The 20232-nt window shown below is 46.9% G+C and overlaps 1 protein-coding gene and 1 pseudogene across 2 annotated transcripts; one reads left to right on the forward strand and one right to left on the reverse strand.

Annotated features, from left to right (window-relative positions):
- Positions 1-712: 712 nt before the first annotated feature.
- LOC126106374 (cuticle protein 6.4-like) lies at positions 713-9688 on the reverse strand. 2 transcript variants are annotated; one of them, XM_049912638.1, is made up of 3 exons: positions 9559-9688; positions 3423-3710; positions 713-945 (listed from the first exon to the last, which is right to left on the reverse strand). In XM_049912638.1, exons 1-2 carry the CDS (start codon positions 9571-9573, stop codon positions 3456-3458), a joined length of 270 nt encoding a protein of 89 aa, XP_049768595.1. In that variant the 5' UTR covers positions 9574-9688; the 3' UTR covers positions 713-945; positions 3423-3455. The 2 variants fall into 2 exon arrangements, with proteins under 2 accessions (XP_049768595.1, XP_049768596.1); XM_049912639.1 differs by lacking the exon at positions 713-945 and having other exon boundaries at positions 3421-3710.
- Positions 9689-15904: 6216 nt separating this feature from the next.
- LOC126107185 (5S ribosomal RNA) lies at positions 15905-16022 on the forward strand (annotated as a pseudogene).
- Positions 16023-20232: the final 4210 nt, after the last annotated feature.

A 20232-nucleotide genomic window follows, 5' to 3' on the forward strand; every position in this document is an offset into this window, starting at 1 on the left:
TCCGTCCCATCACCGACTAGTGACGCTATTAAATCTGAGGAAATGCATCGCATGTTGCAAGCACGGTAGGTGATTTGTGTGTGTCGCTGCAGCAAGTGTACGAAATTTTAGAAGAGGCGAAACTTGTGCGAGAGACGTTCCCTGCCGGGTCTAGGAACACCACGTAGTGACGAACAAAACATTGCCACAGTGAAAGAGCTTGTGAGGAAAAACAGGTGTACTATTGTAAACGAAATAGCCACTCTTTTGGAGATCACTCTTGTTTCAGCGCACGACATTGTCCACCGTATGCTGCGATTCTATGAAGTCTCCACAAGATGGGTACCACGTAGTGAATCATGAATTGATGACAATCAGGAATTTTTGCGTCGTTTCCAGGTCGAAATCTATGCACAACACCTGAAGCATCGAAACTTTTTGGGCTGACGGGTGGGATGTACTGAAATGCTTTTGAATTTTCTCTTTTGACTTCATATACAATCTGTTAATACTATATGTATGTTCATATGTAGTTAACACTCAAAAGAGACCGTTAGATTCTAGATGGCCAATAATGGTGAGTAAGGCACGTCATACAAATAAAGTACAACCACAGTGGAACCATGCAATTGTGCAACCAAGGTTGACGAAATCTTTTGAAGAACTGGTTACCCGTACAGTAGTTTCAATTAATAAAGGAAATCAGGATGGATTACTTGTTGCAATAAGTAACGCTAGAAACACGTAATTTTCTGCTAAGTTTTTTTATTTCTGGGGAATATGGAGAAGGTGCATACTGACTGCAGATCTTCAGCTCAAGGAATCGAGCTTGATGTCGACATTGCTTGATCGTAGAACCGATCGAGTGTCTACTCAGGTTGATTCCAGATGACCACTTATTAAGCTCCAGCAAGGCTCAGTTTCTTCCTGAAGTTCAGCATCAGTATGGAAGGGAAGGCGGAACACCTGTAATAAAACGAAATAGAACGTTAAATTTACCAGCTACAAAGAAGAATACTTATTTAAAGTATGTGTACTTATTATTCGCGACGTTTGTTGTATATCACTGTCTATCTGGGAGTCTGTCTATATTTATAATTTCTGGAGTTTGTGAATGGGAGTACCAACATGACTTGCGTAGAATCACTTCTTGTGGATTCCTGTGGAGGAGTTTTTTCGTCTCCAAAAAGAAGCCGTATAGATAGACAGCATGTGTTCCACAATTCTGAAAGGAAGTAAGGGAGCTTTGGGGCCAATGTCCCGTCGACGACGTGGTCCTTAGGAAAGGAGCACTAGTTCGGCTTGGAGAGACATATCATCCATTTCTGCACCTACTGGCATACTCCGCAAGCCACCCCCATATGGTGTGTGGCGGAGGGTACCGCGTACCACATCTGGTTATTCCCTTTCCTGTTCCATTCGCAAATGGAGCGAGGGATAAACGACTATCTGTATGCTTCTGCACAAACCCTAATTTCTCTTATCTTGTCTTCGCGGTCTTTATGCGCAATTTAAGTTATCGGCAGAATAATCGTTCTGCAGTCAGCTTCAGATGCTGGTTCTCTAAACTTTCTCTGTGCTGTCCTAACGCATCGACTGTCCAGCGACCAGCGCAGCGCCGTGAAACGCCATCAAGAAGGCGCTGACCTGGACGCCAGTGGAAAGAGTGGGCAGTGCCACACCTCCAGGAACACAGTGTTCAGCGCCATCTGTCAACGCTGATTTAACCAGCCACCCATCGCTGGGCCGGCCGGAGTAGCCGTGCGGTTCTAGGCGCTACAGTCTGGAGCCGAGCGACCTCTATGGTCACAGGTTCGAATCCTGCCTCGGGCATGGATGTGTGTGATGTCCTTAGGTTAGTTAGGTTTAATTAGTTCTAAGTTCTAGGAGACTGATGACCTCAGAAGTTAAGTCCTTAGTGCTCAGAGCCAACCCATCGCTGGTTGGCCCCAGTTCGGTCGCAGACTTCGAGAGTATCAGTACTGAGTAATAGGAAGACGATACTTAGCCTGCATTCTGCAAGTAGTAATAGTGGCTAAAGTACTTGCAAATAGGAGGCACAGGAAGGACATCAAGCCACCTCATAACAGAAATTATGTTAATTGTTTTAATAATTTGGAAATGTATAGATCGTTTTGTATTCCTGCTGCCGGCCATCACAGCATCTCTCCTTCCTTCTTGTGTTGGTGCTGACTCCCACACTAGCTGACGCAACATTCTCAACAGTGTTTCGCAATAAGAATGTCTTCTTCTCACCAGGATCCTCGTTTCAGTCCATGTAGAATTTCTGTAATAGTCATGTACAAACCTAGCGGCAGCAAACCTATCAACACGCCTGCCAGTAATGTCCTTTAATCTGAACTAGTGTGGATCCCAAACATTCAAACGACAGACAAGAATGGTTTATACTAGTGTTGTGTACATGGTCGCCTTTCAGAATGAATTCTGGAAACATCCCCAGGCTGTGGCTAAGCCATGTCTCCTCAGTATCCTTTCTTCCAGAAGTGCTAGTTCTGCAAAGTTCACAGGAGAGCTTCTGTGAAGTTTGGAAGGTAGGAGACGAGGTACTGGCAGATTTAAAGCTGTGAGTAGGGGGCGTGTATCGTGCTTGGGTAGCTCATCTGGTAGAGCACTTGCCCGCAAAAGGCAAAGGTGCCGAGTTCGAGTCTCGGTCTGGCAAGCAGTTTTAATCTGCCAGGAAGTTTCATGGTCTTCTTTGTAGATGTTCTACACCTTCTTCAAACTCTACCACTAAAGAAGAGTCGTTCCATTGCATATCGCATTATGCCCGGATATTTTTAAACTTCATAGCTGTATCAAGCAGCGTACCACTAATACTGCAATCGAATATTGTGATATTGTTTTCCATACTCATTTCCATTAAGTTATATTTGTTCACATTTGGAACAAACACACGAAATAGAAATCTGGTCCAAGTCATCCTGCATCGTCTTAAGATCACTCAGTGTTGACACTTTCCCATGGACTTCAGCGTCATCAGCAAACAGTCACAGTTTGCTGGTCACCCAGTCTCTTAGATTGTTTATGTATGTAGAGAACTAGAGTGAGCCTGTGACACTTCCGTGGGGTTCTAATGAAGATAGCTTACTCTCTTGCAGGACAACGCAATGGTTTCTGTTGCTTAAAAACTAATCTGTGCTCTTTCAGAGGAATCACCCCACCATTTGCCAAAAGCGATTTGGGAAAATCATGGAAAAGCTGGAGCTAGATGACCCCGTGTCCTGAGTACAAATACACTGTCTTGCCTCTGTGCCACTTTGCTCAGCCACAACATTATGGAGAGACTGATGTCAGTACTGAAAATGATGTGATGTGTGCCCTGAAGTAAATCTGTAGCTTGTATCACTACTGAGGTTACAGTATCAAAATGTGTCGACCGTGATAGGATATAACATATTGCTGGAATATCGATCGGTACTCACCAGGAGAAGTTGAGAATGCTAGGGATGGACCATCTAGTAGTATCCGTGATATCCGTAGCCCAGGGCGGGGGCAGCGGCGTATCCCAGTCCGTTGTATCCCAGGCCGCTGTAGCCATAGTAGCCGGAGGCGTAGGCGGGCACGCCGTAGGCGGAGTAGCCGTTGTACAGTCCGGAGTAGGCCACGGGGGCGGAGTAGCCGAGGCCGGTGGCGTAGGCCAGGCCGCGCTTCTCCTTGGGGGCGGACTCTTCAGCGGCGAAGGCAACAGCCAGCACGCACAGAGCGAGGATCTGCAAAGTTTAGAAATGAAATGTAGTTGATGATGACAGTAAAGAGTGATTCGTGTTTTGAAATGTGAGATGTTTAGCTGTTTATCATAGTGATTACTGTTGTTTACTATCATCCTCTTATTTTTGTTAGTGTTTTGTTAAGTACTGACTCTGTTGTAGTCAAGTTATGGCAATTTTATTTTTAATTTAACTATGCAGCCAGATGCACTTCATACCAGTGCAGTCGACAGTTAAAGAAAAGAGGGATACAATTGTACCCCCTGTCTGTCACTTCCATTGTGAAGAGTACCTGAAACTAAGGGTTCGATTAGAACAGCTGTATCTGGTACTTCGATGGTTCATGGACTGAGGCGGGTACCAGGTTGAGATTCATTGGGAGAGTCCTTAGAAAATGTAGTCCATCAACAAAGGAGGTGGCTTACAAAACACTCGTTCGACCTATACTTGAGTATTGCTCATCAGTGTGGGATCCGTACCAGATCGGGTTGACGGAGGAGATAGAGAAGATCCAAAGGAGAGCGGCGCGTTTCGTCACAGGGTTATTTGGTAACCGTGATAGCGTTACGGAGATGTTTAACAAACTCAAGTGGCAGACTCTGCAAGAGAGGCGCTCTGCATCGCGGTGTAGCTTGCTCGCCAGGTTTCGAGAGGGTGCGTTTCTGGATGAGGTATCGAATATATTGCTTCCCCCTACTTATACCTCCCGAGGAGATCACGAATGTAAAATTAGAGAGATTAGAGCGCGCACGGAGGCTTTCAGACAGTCGTTCTTCCCGCGAACCATACGCGACTGGAACAGGAAAGGGAGGTAACGACAGTGGCACGTAAAGTGCCCTCCGCCATACACCGTTGGGTGGCTTGCGGAGTATAAATGTAAATGTAAATGTAAATGTAAATGTGTATACGCAAAACGTGATACAGTTATAGGCTGGGGTGGCCATATGTTCTGGTAATTGATTGGAGAGCCTAGTAAGACTCAGCTATGTTTTTGTTAACCAGCGTTAGTGCTCATCTGCATGTTCATTGCAAAGACGCAAAGAACCAATTGAAAGTAAGACAACCCAGAGTCTCATTTTCCTTACCATCACCTTACCCTAACATTTGAGTCACACTGTACTGCCTCCAAACAAAGAGACCTCAAAAATCTCAGCTGGACCCTATCGCTGTTTCACACCTCTACACAGCTGCTCGTGTGCCAAATCCCGCATCACCTCTGATATGACTGTGAGCCTCTGAATTGGTATGTTGCAATCCACATCAGGTCACAACAAGTGCGACCCTGCAAAAGCTTCTATCTGCTATCTCCCAACTCGACTATATTAATGGATGATACCACTAGCCATTTTGGAGGTACCCTGTACCAAAACTAGTCCTTTCCTTTCGTGTTACACTCGCAAATGGAGCGACGAGACAACGACTGTCTGTGTGCTTCATACAAGCTCTCGTTTCTCTTATTTTTATCTTTGCGGTTCTTAAGCGGGATATACAGTGTGATAATTATTGAACTACATACCCGCCAGGATAGCCGAGAGCGCTAACGCGCTGCTTCCTGACTCGTGCAGGCGCGCCAGCCCTGGATCGAATCCGCCTGGCGGCCGGTGTGCCGGCCAGCGTGGATGTGGTTTTTAGGCGGTTTTCCACACCCTACTAAGTGAATATCGGGCAGGTCCCCACGTCCCGCCTCAGTTACATGACTTACAGACACGTGAAACACATTCACACTATTTCACGATTTACACTCGACGCAGAGAGCTGGGGTACACTAATTCCGTCCTGGCGGGTACCGGGTGGCGGCAGGAAGGGCATCCGCCCACCCCTTAACATTAACATGCCAAATACGGTTAACCATGACCGACCCTGCGTAACTGTGGGACAAGGCGCAAGCGATAGATAGAATAGAATTATTGAACAACATGAAATAAAATCGTCATAACTTCTGAACGGTTTGCGTTACGAAGTTCAAATTGCACAGTTGGCTGCGGGGCATGATTGGAATTAGTATGCACATGCATGGTTTGATTTAGCGACGAAGCGCACTTTCATTTGGATGGGTTCATCACTAAGCAAAATTGGTGCATTTGGGGGACGAGAATCCGCATTTCGGGATCGAGAAGTCTCTTCACCCTCAGAGGGTGATTGTGGTGTGGAATGTCGAGTCACGGAATAATCGGCGCGATATTCCTTGATAGCACGGTGACTACTGAACAGTACGTGAAGGTTTTGGAAGATGACTTAATCCCCATGATTTCGACGAGATGTGGTCCATGCAAGAGTAGCTCGACTCCATCGATGTAGAAAAGTGTTTGATGCCTTGGAGGAGCACTTTGGGGACCGCATTCTGGCTCTGGGGTACCCAGAGACCACTGACATGGATCTCCATTGCCCACCATTTTCTCCGCATCTGAACACATGCGACTCCTTCCTGTGGGGCTGTATTGAAGGCAAGGTGTACAGCAATAACAAAAATGGTTCAAATGGCTCTGGGCACTATGGGACTTAACATCTGTGGTCATCAGTCCCCTAGAACTTAGAACTACTTAAACCTAACTAACCTAAGGACATCACACACTTCCATGCCCGAGGCAGGATTCGAACTTGCGACCGTAGCTGTCACGCGGTTCCAGACTGAAGCGCCTACAGCAATAACCCCAAAAGCATTGCATAGCAGAAAACAGCCATTCAGGAGGTCATCGACAGCATCGATGTGTCAGCTCAGCGGGTCCTGCAGAATTTCGCTCTTTGTCAGCGCCACATCATCGCCAGTGATGGCAGGCATATTGAACATGTCATAACGTAAATCCGAATATCTGTAGTGACGTTTACGTGTTGAATAAAGTGTGCACACGCCATAGTTTGTAACTAATTTACGTTTTTTTTAAATACAGTTCAATAATTGTCACCCTGTACATTGGTGGCAACAGAATCAGTCTGAAGTCTATCCCAGATGCTGTGTCAGTAAACTTTGTCAATAGCCTTTCGCGAAGAGAACGTCTTCGTCCAGTCAGGAAGTCCCATTTGAGTTCAACGAGCATTTCCGTAACGCTGACACGTGGATTGAATCTTCTGGTAAGAAATCTAGTGTCCCGTCTTTGGATTGTTATGGTGTCTTCGTTTAGTCCAACGAGAGGGGGTCTCAAACGCTCGAGCAGTACTCGCGAACGGGCTTCACAAGCTTTCTGTGTGCAGTCTCCTTTCCTAGAATTCTCCCAATACGGTATACTTGAGTCGATCATCCGACCTTATATGCTCGTTCCGTTTCACATCATTTTGCAACGTTATTCTTATATATTGAAGCGACGTGACTATGTCAAGCAGCAAACCGGTATTACTTAGTTAGAACATTAAAGGATTTTTTCCCCTACTCATCTACATTAATGTACATTTTTCAGCATTTGGAGCTAGCTGCCGTAGACCACAACCAAATGGAAATTCTTAGTGATCCTTTATGCTGCTATAGTCACATTTCTGTACACCACAGCTTCATCATCTAATAGTCTAAGCCGGCTGCTGTGACCGAGCGGTTCTAGGCGCTTGTCCGGAATCGCGCTGCTGCTACGGTCGCAGGTTAGAATCCTGCGTCGGGCACGGATGTGTGTGATGTCCTTAGTTAGGTTTAAGTAGTTCTAAGTCTAGGGGACTGATGACCTCAGATATTAAGTCTCATAGTGCTTAGAGCCATTTAACCCATTTTTTAATAGTCGCAGATTGGTGTGTGTGGTATCGCCGCCAGACACCACACTTGCTAGGTGGTAGCCTTTAAATCGGCCGCGGTCCGTTAGTATACGTCGGACCCGCGTGTCGCCACTATCAGTGATTGCAGACCGAGCGCCGCCACACGGCAGGTCTAGTCTAGAGAGACTCCCTAGCACTCGCCCCAGTTGTACAGCTGACATTGCTAGCGATGGTTCACTGACTACAGACGCTGTTATATGCAGAGACGACAGTTTAGCATAGCCTTCAGCTACGTCATTTGCTACGACCCAGCAAGGCGCCATATTCAGTTACTATTCTGAACAGATAATATTGAGAATCATGTACCGTCAAGAGCGACGCTCATCATTAATGGATTAGAGTTAAGTATCAACCTAATTACGTCCGCTTTATGAATTCTCATTCCTTGTCGTGTTCCAGACCTCATGTCAGTATAGTTCTTTCCTCCTCACGCCAGCCTGAGTGAGCTAAAACGCGTGCATTTCGGCCTTCTCTACGAACACGTAGTTGGCTCTTCAGCCAACACAACAGTGTGCATCGTTTCCGTTAGGTCATTTGTGTTTATACGGGAGTTGGAACTTTAATAGTGGCAACTATTTATTTACAGCTCGTACAAAATAGATACGTGTTTCAAAGTTTTACTGACCTTCAAAGTAGTCACCAGCATTGTGTATAGCCCGTTGCCAGCGGTGTGGAAGTCGTAGGATACTCTTGGCAGTGCCAGTTGAGTTGACAGTTCGAGCAGCGCGGTCTATTGCCCGACGAGTTTGTAGCAGTTCTGAAGCGAATGCCATAAAGTGTTTCATTCAGTTTAGAAATCGAGATGAACTCACAAGGGCTTAAGTCAGGGGAGTGCAGTAAGTGGTATAGCACTTAGCAGCCCCATCAGTCAAATAAATCACTAAAACTTGCACTGTACGTGCTTGAGCATTGTCCTGTAAAATGATGGTCAGGTCTTGCAGAAAGTGTCATCACTTCTTTGTCTATGCTGTTCATTTTTGGAACACAACCTACGACTAGCTTAGAGACAGAAGTGGTGACACTTTCTGCAGGACCTGACCATCATTTTGCAGGACAATCCTCATGTACGTACAGTGCAAGCTGTTACTGATTTGTCTGACTGGTGGGGCTGCTAAGTACTATACCACCTACTACACTCCCCTGACTTAATCCCTTGTGAGTTCAGCTAGATTTCCAAATACTTCATGGCATTCGCTTCAGAACTGTTACAAATTCGTCGGGCAATAGACCGCGCCGCTCGAACTGTCAACGCAACTGGCGCTGCTAAGAATATCCTACGACTTCCACATCCCTGGCTTGCTACTACTTTGAAGGTCAGTAAAGCTTTGGAACACGTATCTATTTTATACTAGCTGTAAATAAATAGTTACCACTATTAAAGTTCCAGCCGTCATAGAAAATAATAGCTGTTCTACGAGACTTTCCTTGGCATTCCCGAGAATACCCTTGTCTCTGATGAACACCCACCGTCCGGGAAATCGTACACAGTTCTATAACATAAGGACCCTTCGAGCCACTCACATATCTGGAAAGCTATACCTTAGGTAACAGAATGGAGTTTGGCACCGTGTTAAACGATTTCCGAAAATATTCATATATGGTTCGTAGCATAGGCAAGGGGAAGCTGAGTTTCGCACAAGTGATGCTTCCTAAATTTGTGCTGATTTTTGGACATAAGCTTCTGTGTCTCAAGAAAATGTATTATATTCGAACTTGGAATGTTCTCAAGAATTCTGCAGCAAATCGATGGTCAGTTATGAACCTATATCTTCCATATTCAGAGCAAGCTGGCACTCATCATACCAAACAATAATTCTACATATGTCATACTGTACCCTGCTGGAGCCACCAAACGACTGAAGCTTGCCACACGCTCCACTGTCTTGAGCAGACACTCGCAGAGTGCTGCATAGATTGTCAGTCAGATCGTTTATGTGTGTGGAGAACAAAGAGGCGTCCTCCCACGCTCTGCACTGTGGCACTCCTGACTACACCTTCGTGGCAAACTAACTCTTTTCCCAGACATAACAGCAGAACTTTTTATCAACATGCAAATGGGAGTGTGCAGACGCTCCACTTTTTACCCAGTGTACTGTACATGAGAAAGTTAACTTACCAAGTACTTGAACATGGTTGTGGTGTGTGTGTATCGGCTTCGGCTGTCGTCGCTGAAGATGGTGCCCAAGTGACGGATCCTGCGGTATATATAGTGGTGGCGTACCAACCACCAAGGTCGTGAAGATGCCACGCCCAGGGCGAATCGTCACCAGTTGTGAGTGTGATGGTGGGGGCGTATGGTGGGGGCCGGGAGGTGGGGCGGCCAGACCGCTGTGTCCTGACAGGCGTGTCCCTGTGTGTGTGTGTGTGTGTGTGTGTGTGGGCGCTTCACATCTGCTGCTTTCCGACACGCCGCTAACCTGTTCCGTGAAGGATACCTTAATTAATGGAGGCACAGGCTTGATTTCTTTTTTTAGAGCTCCTTTCTTAATAGCGGAGCGACCGCGAAAATTGGTCGGCCTCAGAAGCTTATGAAGCTGACCGCCGTTTCAGGTCTGGATTTACGGTTCTATGGCTCTGACACACCCGCTCTCAACATTAGCGCCGCCGTCAAAGTGGATTTTACGACCGAGGACTGATAGGCAGCTAGTGTACCTTCAAGAGGCACATTGCTGTGGAGGAATCTATGCTGCTGGCCGTTCAAACTGCGCATCAGAAAGGCCAGTCAATAAGTTATTGTCCGTCTACATGAGGAATACGGGCCGGCCGAAGTGGCCGTGCGGTTAAAGGCGCTGCAGTCTGGAACCGCAAGACCGCTACGGTCGCAGGTTCGAATCCTACATCGGGCATGGATGTTTGTGATGTCCTTAGGTTAGTTAGGTTTAACTAGTTCTAAGTTCTAGGGGACTAATGACCTCAGCAGTTGAGTCCCATAGTGCTCAGAGCCATTTGAACCATTCTTTTTTTGAGGAATACGTGATTAAAGTTGTTAAGGAATTAGGGGAATACAGGCTGTGAAATTTAGAACAAAGAGCTGCCACCTCTGGTAGCAACAACAATTCTAACCGACAGTATGGCCATCCCTCTTGTTGCCCTTGCCACTTTCTGCAGATAATGAGTCAGAGTTTAGTTTGAAGCTTGTGCTATACCTTAGCAATGCTTGAAGCACATAAGCTCACTTGTTTAGTAGGAAAGACTAAGTACACTGGAGCGACATCGAAACTGGTATAGGCATGTATATTCAAATACAGAGCTATGTAAACAGGAAAAAAAACTGTGCGGCGATCGGCAACGCCTGTATTAGAGGAAAAGTATCTGGAACGCTTGTTAGATCGGTTACTGCTGCTACAATGGCAGGTTATCAAGATTTAAGTGATGGGACACGGCATCTCGGAGGTAGCGATGAAGTAGAGATTTTCCCGTACGACCATTTCACGAGAGTGCCGTGAGTATCAGGAGTTCGGTAAAACATCAAATCTCCGACATCGCAGCGGCCTGAGAAAGATCCTGCAAGGACGGAACCAACGACGACTAAAGAGAATCGCTCAACGTGACATCTACATCTACATCTATACTCCGCAAGCCACCTGACGGTGTGTGGCGGAGGGTACCTTGAGTACCTCTATCGGTTCTCCCTTCTATTCCAGTCTCGTATTGTTCGTGGAAAGAAGGATTGTCGGTATGCCTCTGTGTGGGCTCTAATCTCTCTGATTTTATCTTCATGGTCTCTTCGCGAGATATACGTAGGAGGGAGCAATATACTGCTTGACTCCTCGGTGAAGGTATGTTCTCGAAACTTCAACAAAAGCCCGTACCGAGCTACTGAGCGTCTCTCCTGCAGAGTCTTCCACTGGAGTTTATCTATCATCTCCGTAGCGCTTTCGCGATTACTAAATGATCCTGTAACGAAGCGCGCTGCTCTCCGTTGGATCTTCTCTATCTCTTCTATCAACCCTATCTGGTACGCAAATTGCTACAGATTGCAATGCTGGACCATCAACAAGTATCAGTGTGCGAAGCAATCAACGAAACATCATCGATATCAACTTACGGAGCTAAAGTTCCACTCGTGTACCCTTGATGACTGTACAACAGAAACGCCTAGCCTGGGCCCGTCAACACCGACATTGGACTGTTGATGACTGGAAACGTGTTGCCTGCTCGGACGAGTCTCATTTCAAATTGTATCAAGTGGATGGACGTGTACGGATATGGAGACAACCCCACGAATCTATAGAGCCTGCATGTTATCATGGGACTGTTCAAGCCGCTGGAGATGCTGTAATCGTGTGGGGCGTGTGCAATTGGAGTGAGTTGGGGCCCCTGATACGTCTAGATACGATTCTGACAGTTGCCACGTACGTGAGCATCCTGTCTGATCACCTGCATCTATTCGTGTCCATCGTGCATTCCGACGGTCTTGTACAATTCCAGCGGTACAATGCGATACCCCACACGTCCGGAATTGTTACAGAGTGGCTCCAGGAACACTCTTCTGCATTTAAACATTTCTGCTTGCCACCAAACTCCCCAGACATGAACATTATTGAGAATATCTGGGATGCCTTGCAACGTGCTGTTCAGAAGAGATGTCCACTCCCTCATACTCTTACAGATTTATGGACAGTCCTGCAGGACTCATGGTGTCAGTTCCCTCCAGCACTACTCCAGACATTATTCGAGTCCATTCCACGTCCTGTTGTGGCACTTCTGCGTGGTCGCGGACCCCCTACACGATATTAAGCAGGAGTACCAGTTTCTTTGACTCTTCAGTGTCCACTGTAGTGGTCAATATAAAGGGCGTTTCAAAGTAAAACAATGTAGAGGTGATATAATTGCTTAGGCTTCCGCGGCTAGAGTCAGTCGACATGAAAGTTTTCTGGGTATGGTACCACGTCATAATGTACGAGAAAAACCAACGTTTCGGCCACGGTTACAGCGACCTTCTTCTGGGTCTGGCAGAAACGTTGGTTTTCCTCCAGCAGCAGTATTTTTATGCATTATGAAGCGGTACCATACCCAGAAAACTTTTACGTCGAATGTAGAGATGAATATAAAGGGCGTTTCAGTCTTTGAATCGAATGTCCACGGATGGTAGATCATGTCGTGGGGCACAACTCGTGCTACAGAAAATATGTTCGCTGACGCTTTCCATGAGGCCAGAGGTCTTTTATTGAACTCGCTGGCCCTGGGACGTCGAGGTTTTGTAGATCTAACCACTTTCAACCAACAGCTTGAACTGAAAAGCAAAAGATATTAATTGAAAATTTCTGTGATATATTTTTACAGAAGCAATACTGGTCATGGAGGTAAACCTTTAGCATTTTCTCGTATTCTTTTGATAGCTGTCTGTTCTTGACATTATTTATAAATATCAAATTTTGTCATTGCATTTTTCTTATATATGCAACTCTATGTATTATCAAATACCGTAAGTATTTGGTTCTATATATACGTAGAGGGTGTCTATAATTAAAGTTCCAGTTTCAAAACTCTGTGGAAAGAGAACCACTGCTGTGAATGACGTCACATTTGAAGAGCACACTAGTGAGACAGTGGGAAACGTCACGGATAAAAATTTAAAGAAAATTTTCCCATGGATGGCTGTATGCGCCTGAATGTAAATGGAGTCGCCTACAAATGGCAGATGAATCGCAATTCGACGGCTGTATTTCGAGTGGCACACACCATCTGTACCGTTCAAAGTGCAAGCCTGTTAGTTAGGTAAACCCATCAACCATGGCGAGGTCGTACCACATCCGATGGGAAAAATCGGTTTTCAAATGTCCTGAGGCCAATAACGCATGAAACCGAAATAATATCGTATTGTAATTGTCACGAGACGGGCGCAAGACACGTTCAGTATGCTGTCCACCGTTTACTGACGCAAGTTAAAATCGAGAAATTGCATGTTTCACATCGGATCGGAGTGTCTTTGGAGTCAAGTTCAGAATGCGTTGCATAATGCGTGTCTTTAGTTCGTAATTGAAGCACTGAACCCAGCATCTTTCAGAACACAGGCACTCTGGACGCGCAGGCTGCAGGGAAATGACAGCTGATAACGCTAGCTTTGTCGAAATGCCTCTGCAACAGCCGCTTGACTGGCTGTGCAATGTGTAGAGGATTTCCATCTTGCATAAAAATGATCCTACCTGTACATCCACGCTGCTGAAGGAAAGGCGTTGGTAGGCAGAATACTTTCATAGCGTGCACCAGTGACGGTGCAGGTAACAGGACCATATCCTCGAAAAATTACGGCTGTCATCCCGCACCACACAGTCATCTTTGCAGAACGAAGTGGTACCGGTTGATATGCGTGTGGGTTTTCCGCTGCCCATATTTTGCGATTCTGCGTATTGACATGTAAATCGGGCAAAATCTGTAGTGCATGATAATAACGTCTTCTTATCCTGGGCTCAACATCTCGCTGAGCAGGAGGGATGCTGACGTAATGAAGGGAAGCCATGGAGACATACTCATGTTTGTGGTACTAGAATCAACATTGGGCGTCCGTGGCAGTTCAGAACTATGATTACAGCCTGGAGCAAATTTTGTAGGATCAAAAGAACCTTGGACAATAGGGGCCAACCAAGTAAGACGGTGGAGTTGATAATACACTCCTGGAAATTGAAATAAGAACACCGTGAATTCATTGTCCCAGGAAGGGGAAACTGTATTGATACATTCCTGGGGTCAGATACATCACATGATCACACTGACAGAACCACAGGCACATAGACACAGGCAACAGAGCATGCACAATGTCGGCACTAGTACAGTGTATATCCACCTTTCGCAGCAATGCAGGCTGCTATTCGCCCATGGAGACGATCGTAGAGATGCTGGATGTAGTCCTGTGGAACGGCTTGCCATGCCATTTCCACCTGGCGCCTCAGTTGGACCAGCGTTCGTGCTGGACGTGCAAACCGCGTGAGACGACGCTTCATCCAGTCCCAAACATGCACAATGGGGGACAGATCCGGAGATCTTGCTGGCCAGGGTAGTTGACTTACACCTTCTAGAGTACGTTGGGTGGCACGGGATACATGCGGACGTGCATTGTCCTGTTGGAACAGCAAGTTCCCTTGCCGGTCTAGGAATGGTAGAACGATGGGTTCGATTACGGTTTGGATGTACCGTGCACTATTCAGTGTCCCCTCGACGATCACCAGTGGTGTACGGCCAGTGTAGGAGATCGCTCCCCACACCATGATGCCGGGTGTTGGCCCTGTGTGCCTCGGTCGTATGCAGTCCTGATTGTGGCGCTCACCTGCACGGCGCCAAACACGCATACGACCATCATTGGCACCAAGGCAGAAGCGACTCTCATCGCTGAAGACGACACGTCTCCATTCGTCCCTCCATTCACGCCTGTCGCGACACCACTGGAGGCGGGCTGCACGATGTTGGGGCGTGAGCGGAAGACGGCCTAACGGTGTGCGGGACCGTAGCCCAGCTTCATGGAGACGGTTGCGAATGGTCCTCGCCGATACCCCAGGAGCAACAGTGTCCCTAATTTGCTGGGAAGTGGCGGTGCGGTCCCCTACGGCACTGCGTAGGATCCTACGGTCTTGGCGTGCATCCGTGCGTCGCTGCGGTCCGGTCCCAGGTCGACGGGCACGTGCACCTTCCGCCGACGACTGGCGACAACATCGATGTACTGTGGAGACCTCACGCCCCACGTGTTGAGCAATTCGGCGATACGTCCACCCGGCCTCCCGCATGCCCACTATACGCCCTCGCTCAAAGTCCGTCAACTGCACATACGGTTCACGTCCACGCTGTCGCGGCATGCTACCAGTGTTAAAGACTGCGATGGAGCTCCGTATGCCACGGCAAACTGGCTGACACTGACGGCGGCGGTGCACAAATGCTGCGCAGCTAGCGCCTTTCGACGGCCAACACCGCGGTTCCTGGTGTGTCCGCTGTGCCGTGCGTGTGATCATTGCTTGTACAGCCCTCTCGCAGTGTCCGGAGCAAGTATGGTGGGTCTGACACACCGGTGTCAATGTGTTCTTTTTTCCATTTCCAGGAGTGTATAATGACTTCATTTTAGAGAGCATCGGGTCTGCTCTGATCAGCATCCTGGTTTATTAAAAAATGAGGTCAAGTAACACCTTAAGCTGCTACTCAGTTTATTCTTTATCGTGTGGCCAGTTTCGGTCAAAAATCATTATACAACATCTGTTGTACACATGTCAAGGATGGAAAAACTATCAGGTTAAAAGGAAATTTGAAAACTCTAATAGCCGGCCGCGGTGGTCTAGCGGTTCTAGGCGCTCAGTCCGGAAACGCGCGACTGCTACGGTCGCAGGTTCGAATCCTGCCTCGGGCATGGATGTGTGTGATGTCCTTAGGTTAGTTAGGTTTAAGTAGTTCGAATTTCTAGGGGACTGATGACCACGGATGTTAAGTCCCATAGTTCTGAGAGCCATTTGAACCAAAACTCTAATAAAAGTACAAGGGCCAACGGCGTTGCCGCAGTGGTAACACCGGTTCTCATCAGATCACCGAAGTTAAGCGCTGTTGGGCTGGGCTAGCACTTGGATGGGTGACCATCCGGTCTGCCGAGCGTTGTTGGCAAGCGGGGTGCACACACCCCTTGTGAGGCAAACTGAGGAGCTACTTGAGTGAGAAGTAGCGGCTCCGGTCTCGTGTACTGACACACTGGCGGGAGAGCGGTGTGCTGACCACACGCCCCTCCATATCCGCATCCAGTGTCGCCTGTGGACTGAGGATAACACGGCGGCCGGTCGGTACCGTTGGGGCTTCATGGCCTGTTCGGGAGGAATTTAGTTTTAGTTTTTAATGAAAGTACAAGGAAATTCAATTTTAAACATGGCTGTGAGACAGCAGTCGTACAAGAACATTATATGTACACTACTGGGCACTAAAATTGCTACACCACGAAGATGACGTGCTACAGACGCGAAATTTAACCGACAGGAGGAAGACGCTGTGATACGCAGAAGATTAGATTTTCAGAGCATTCACACAAGGTTGGCGCCGGTGGCGACACTTCCAACGTGATGACTTGAGGAAAGTTTCCAACCGCCGGCCGAAGTGGCCGAGCTGTTCTAGGCGCTACAGTCTGGAACCGCGCGACCGCTACGGTCGCAGCTTCGAATCCTGCCTCGGGCATGGATGTGTGTGATGTCCTTAGGTTAGTGAGGTTTAAGTAGTTCTAAGTTCTAGGGGTCTGATGACCACAGCAGTTAAGTCCCATAGTGCTCAGAGCCATGTGAACCAAAGTTTCCAACCGATTTCTCGTACACAAACAGCAGTTGACCGGCTTTGCCTGGTGAAACGTTGTTGTGATGCCTCGTGTAAGGAGGAGAAATGCGTACCATCACGTTTCCGACAAGGTCGAATTGTAGCCTATCGCGATTGCGGTTTATCGAATCGCGACATTGCTGCTCGCGTTTGTCGAGATCCAATGACTGTTAGCAGAATATGAAATCGGTGGGTTCAGAAGGATAATACGGAACGCCGTGCTGGATCCCAACGGCCTCGTATCACTAGCAGTCGAGATGACAGGCATCTTATCCGCATGTCTGTAACGGATCGTGCAGCCACGTCTCTATCCCTGAGTCAACAGATGGGGACGTTTGCAAGACAACAACCATCTGCACGAACAGTTCGACGACGTTTGCAGCAGCACGGACTATCAGCTCGGAGACCATGGCTGCGGTTACCCTTGACGATGCATCACAGACAGGAGCGCCTGCGATGGTGTACTCAACGACGAACCTGAGTGCACGAATGGCATACCGTCAGTTTTTCGGATGAATCCAAGTTCTATTTACAGCATCATGATGATAGCATGTTTGTTTGGCGATATCGCGGTGAATGCACATTGGAAGCGTGTATTCGTCATCGCCATACTGGCGAATCACTCAGCGTGATGGTATGGGGTGCCATTGGTTACACGTCTCGGTCTCCTCTTGTTCGCATTGACGGTACTTTGAACAGTGGGCGTTACATTTCAGATGTGTTACGACCAGTTGCACCACCCTTCATTCGATCCCTGCGAACCCTACATTTCAGCAGGATAATGCACGACCGTATGTTGCAGGTCCTGTACGGGCTTTTCTGGATACAGAAAATGTTCGACTTCTGCCCTGGCCAGCACATTCTCCAGATCTCTCACCAACTGAAAACGTCTGGTCAATGGTGGCCGAGCAACTGGCTCGTCACAATACGCCCGTCACTACTCTTGATGAACTGTGGTATCGTGTTTAAACTGCATGGGCAGCTGTACCTATACACGCCATCCAAGCTCTGTTTGACTCAACCCCCAGGCGTATCACGGCCGTTATTAGGGCCAGAGGTGGTTGTTCTGGGTACTGATTTTTCAGGATCTATGCACCCAAACTGCGTGAAAATGTAATCACATGTCAGTTCCAGTATAACATATTTGTCCAATGAATTCCCGTTTATCATCTGCATTTCTTCTTGGTGTAGCAATTTTAATGGCCAATAGTGTATAATACAGGTAACCGGTTGCAACAAGATTTTACTTTAATGTAGTTTCGACACCAACTATGGATGTTAAATCACAGTAAGACTCAGGTTTTGCAGTTTCTAACACACAATTCAACAAAACCCGACGTTTTAATTTCACGTAATGGGCATATGATTATCTAGGTGTCCAGATAGATAGTAAACTGTTTGGAAAGCCCACGTTCAGGATCTTCTTCAAAGACTTAATTCTGGTATTTTCACTATCGAACGGTTTGAGAATTAAGTGACAGGTCAACCGAAAAGTAGTCTACTTTGCTTATTTTATTCGCTTATGAACTATTGTATTACATTTTGTGGTAACTCTTCCCATTCTCAGTCTGGAACCGCGCGACCGCTATAGTCGCAGGTTCGAATCCTGCCTCGGGCATGGATGTGTGTGATGTCCTTAGGTTAGTTAGGTTTAAGTAGTTCTAAGTTCTAGGGGACTGATGACAGATGTTAAGTCCCATAGTGCTGAGAGCCATTGCCATTCTCAAATGATATGTTTGTTGTCAGAAACGGACAGTTCGGGCAATAAGTTGTGTAAGTTCGCGAACCTCTTGTCGACCCCTGTTCATTAGTGTGGACATTCTGATATTGGCCTCTCAAAATATATATTATTTACTGTCATTTCTTGTTAACCATATCAGCTTATGCCTAAGAGTTAGCAGCTATCACCCAATTAATACTGGGCAGAAATCGAACGCGCATTTGGATAACACTTCCTTGACTCTTGTGCAGAAAAGTGTGCAGTATAATGCTACATCCATTTTCAATAAGGTACCACAATAATTCAAAAATTCCGGCCGGGGTGGCCGAGCGGTTCTAGGCGCTACAGTCTTGAACCGCGCGACAGCTACGGTCGCAGGTTCGATTCCTGCCTCGGGCATGGATGTGTGTGATGTCCTTAGGTTAGTTAGGTTTAAGTAGTTCTAAGTTCTAGAGGACTGATGACCTCAGAAGTTAAGTCCCATAGTGCTCAGAGCCATTTGAATCATTTTTGAGAGGAAAGGAATATATGGAAGACACTGAGAAGGAGAAGGGACAGGGTGACAGGATATCTGTTAGGACATGAGGGAATGACTTCCATGGTACTAGAGTGTGGTGTAGAGGACAGAAACCATAAAGGAATACAGAGATTGGAATACAACCAACAATTTTCTCAGATGAAGAGGTTAGCACAGGAGAGGAATTCGTGATATACAGTTTCAACGGTGACTCACGGTCTTACTGTCTCGGTGGATAGTAAAACTGTTTCATTCGACAATGATGGCATTCCAAAGACATCACTGGAATGCACGTTGAAGGTGTGGCGGTGGGACTTGAAGTCCCATACCACCATCCCACGGTCAAAGTGGGTCGCATCCAGGTGGCGCGGCGCTTATGTTCTCTTCCCCTAGAGGCCGCTGCTGTCTCGGTGTCGTCCTAGAGAGGGGTCGCTCAGCGTGCTATTGGCTGACATCTTCTTCACAGCCCTCTCTGTTCTAGCGTTCTTGACCGCCTTCCGGCGCTTGACCTTCACGCCGGAACAGAAAGAATCGTAGGTTGTCACAAGTCTCAAAAAGAGTATTAGGGGAAACGAATACAAGATGAATGGGTAACTGAGCTGATGAGGGCACCTGAGGAACAATTAGACAAAAAGATAAGGCTTAACAGGTGTCCTTGAGTAACGTATGAGATATTAAATGTCAACGTATGGAGAAGAAATATAAAAAAATATCGTAAACGGTTTAGTCCAAACACCTACAGACACCTAAAAATGAAACTGATAGAAAGTGGAAAATGTCAAACAAGAAATGGCTGGAGAACAAATGCAAAGCTTAACGAAAATGCTACGTATAGAAAAATTGAAGAGAGGTTTAGAGAAAAGGGACACAACTACACTACTGGCCATTAAAATTGCTACACCAAGAAGAAATGCAGATGATAAACGGGTATTCATTGGACAAATATATTATACTAGAACTAACATGTGATTACATTTTCACGCAGTTTGGGTGCATAGATCCTGAGGAATCAGTACCCCAGAACAACCACCTCTGGCCCTAATAACGGCCTTGATACGCCTGGACATTGAGTCAAACAGAGCTTGGATGGCGTGTACAGGTACAGCTGCCCATGCAGCTTCAACACGATACCACAGTTCACCAAGAGCAGTGACTGGCGTATTGTGACGAGATAGTTGCTCGGTCACCATTGACCAGACGTTTTCAGTTGGTGAGAGTTCTGGAGAATGTGCTGGCCAGGGCAGAAGTCGAACATTTTCTGTATCCAGAAAAGCCCGTACAGC

The sequence above is a fragment of the Schistocerca cancellata genome, chromosome 10 (genome assembly GCF_023864275.1).
Source record: "Schistocerca cancellata isolate TAMUIC-IGC-003103 chromosome 10, iqSchCanc2.1, whole genome shotgun sequence".
NCBI lineage: Eukaryota > Metazoa > Arthropoda > Insecta > Orthoptera > Acrididae > Schistocerca > Schistocerca cancellata.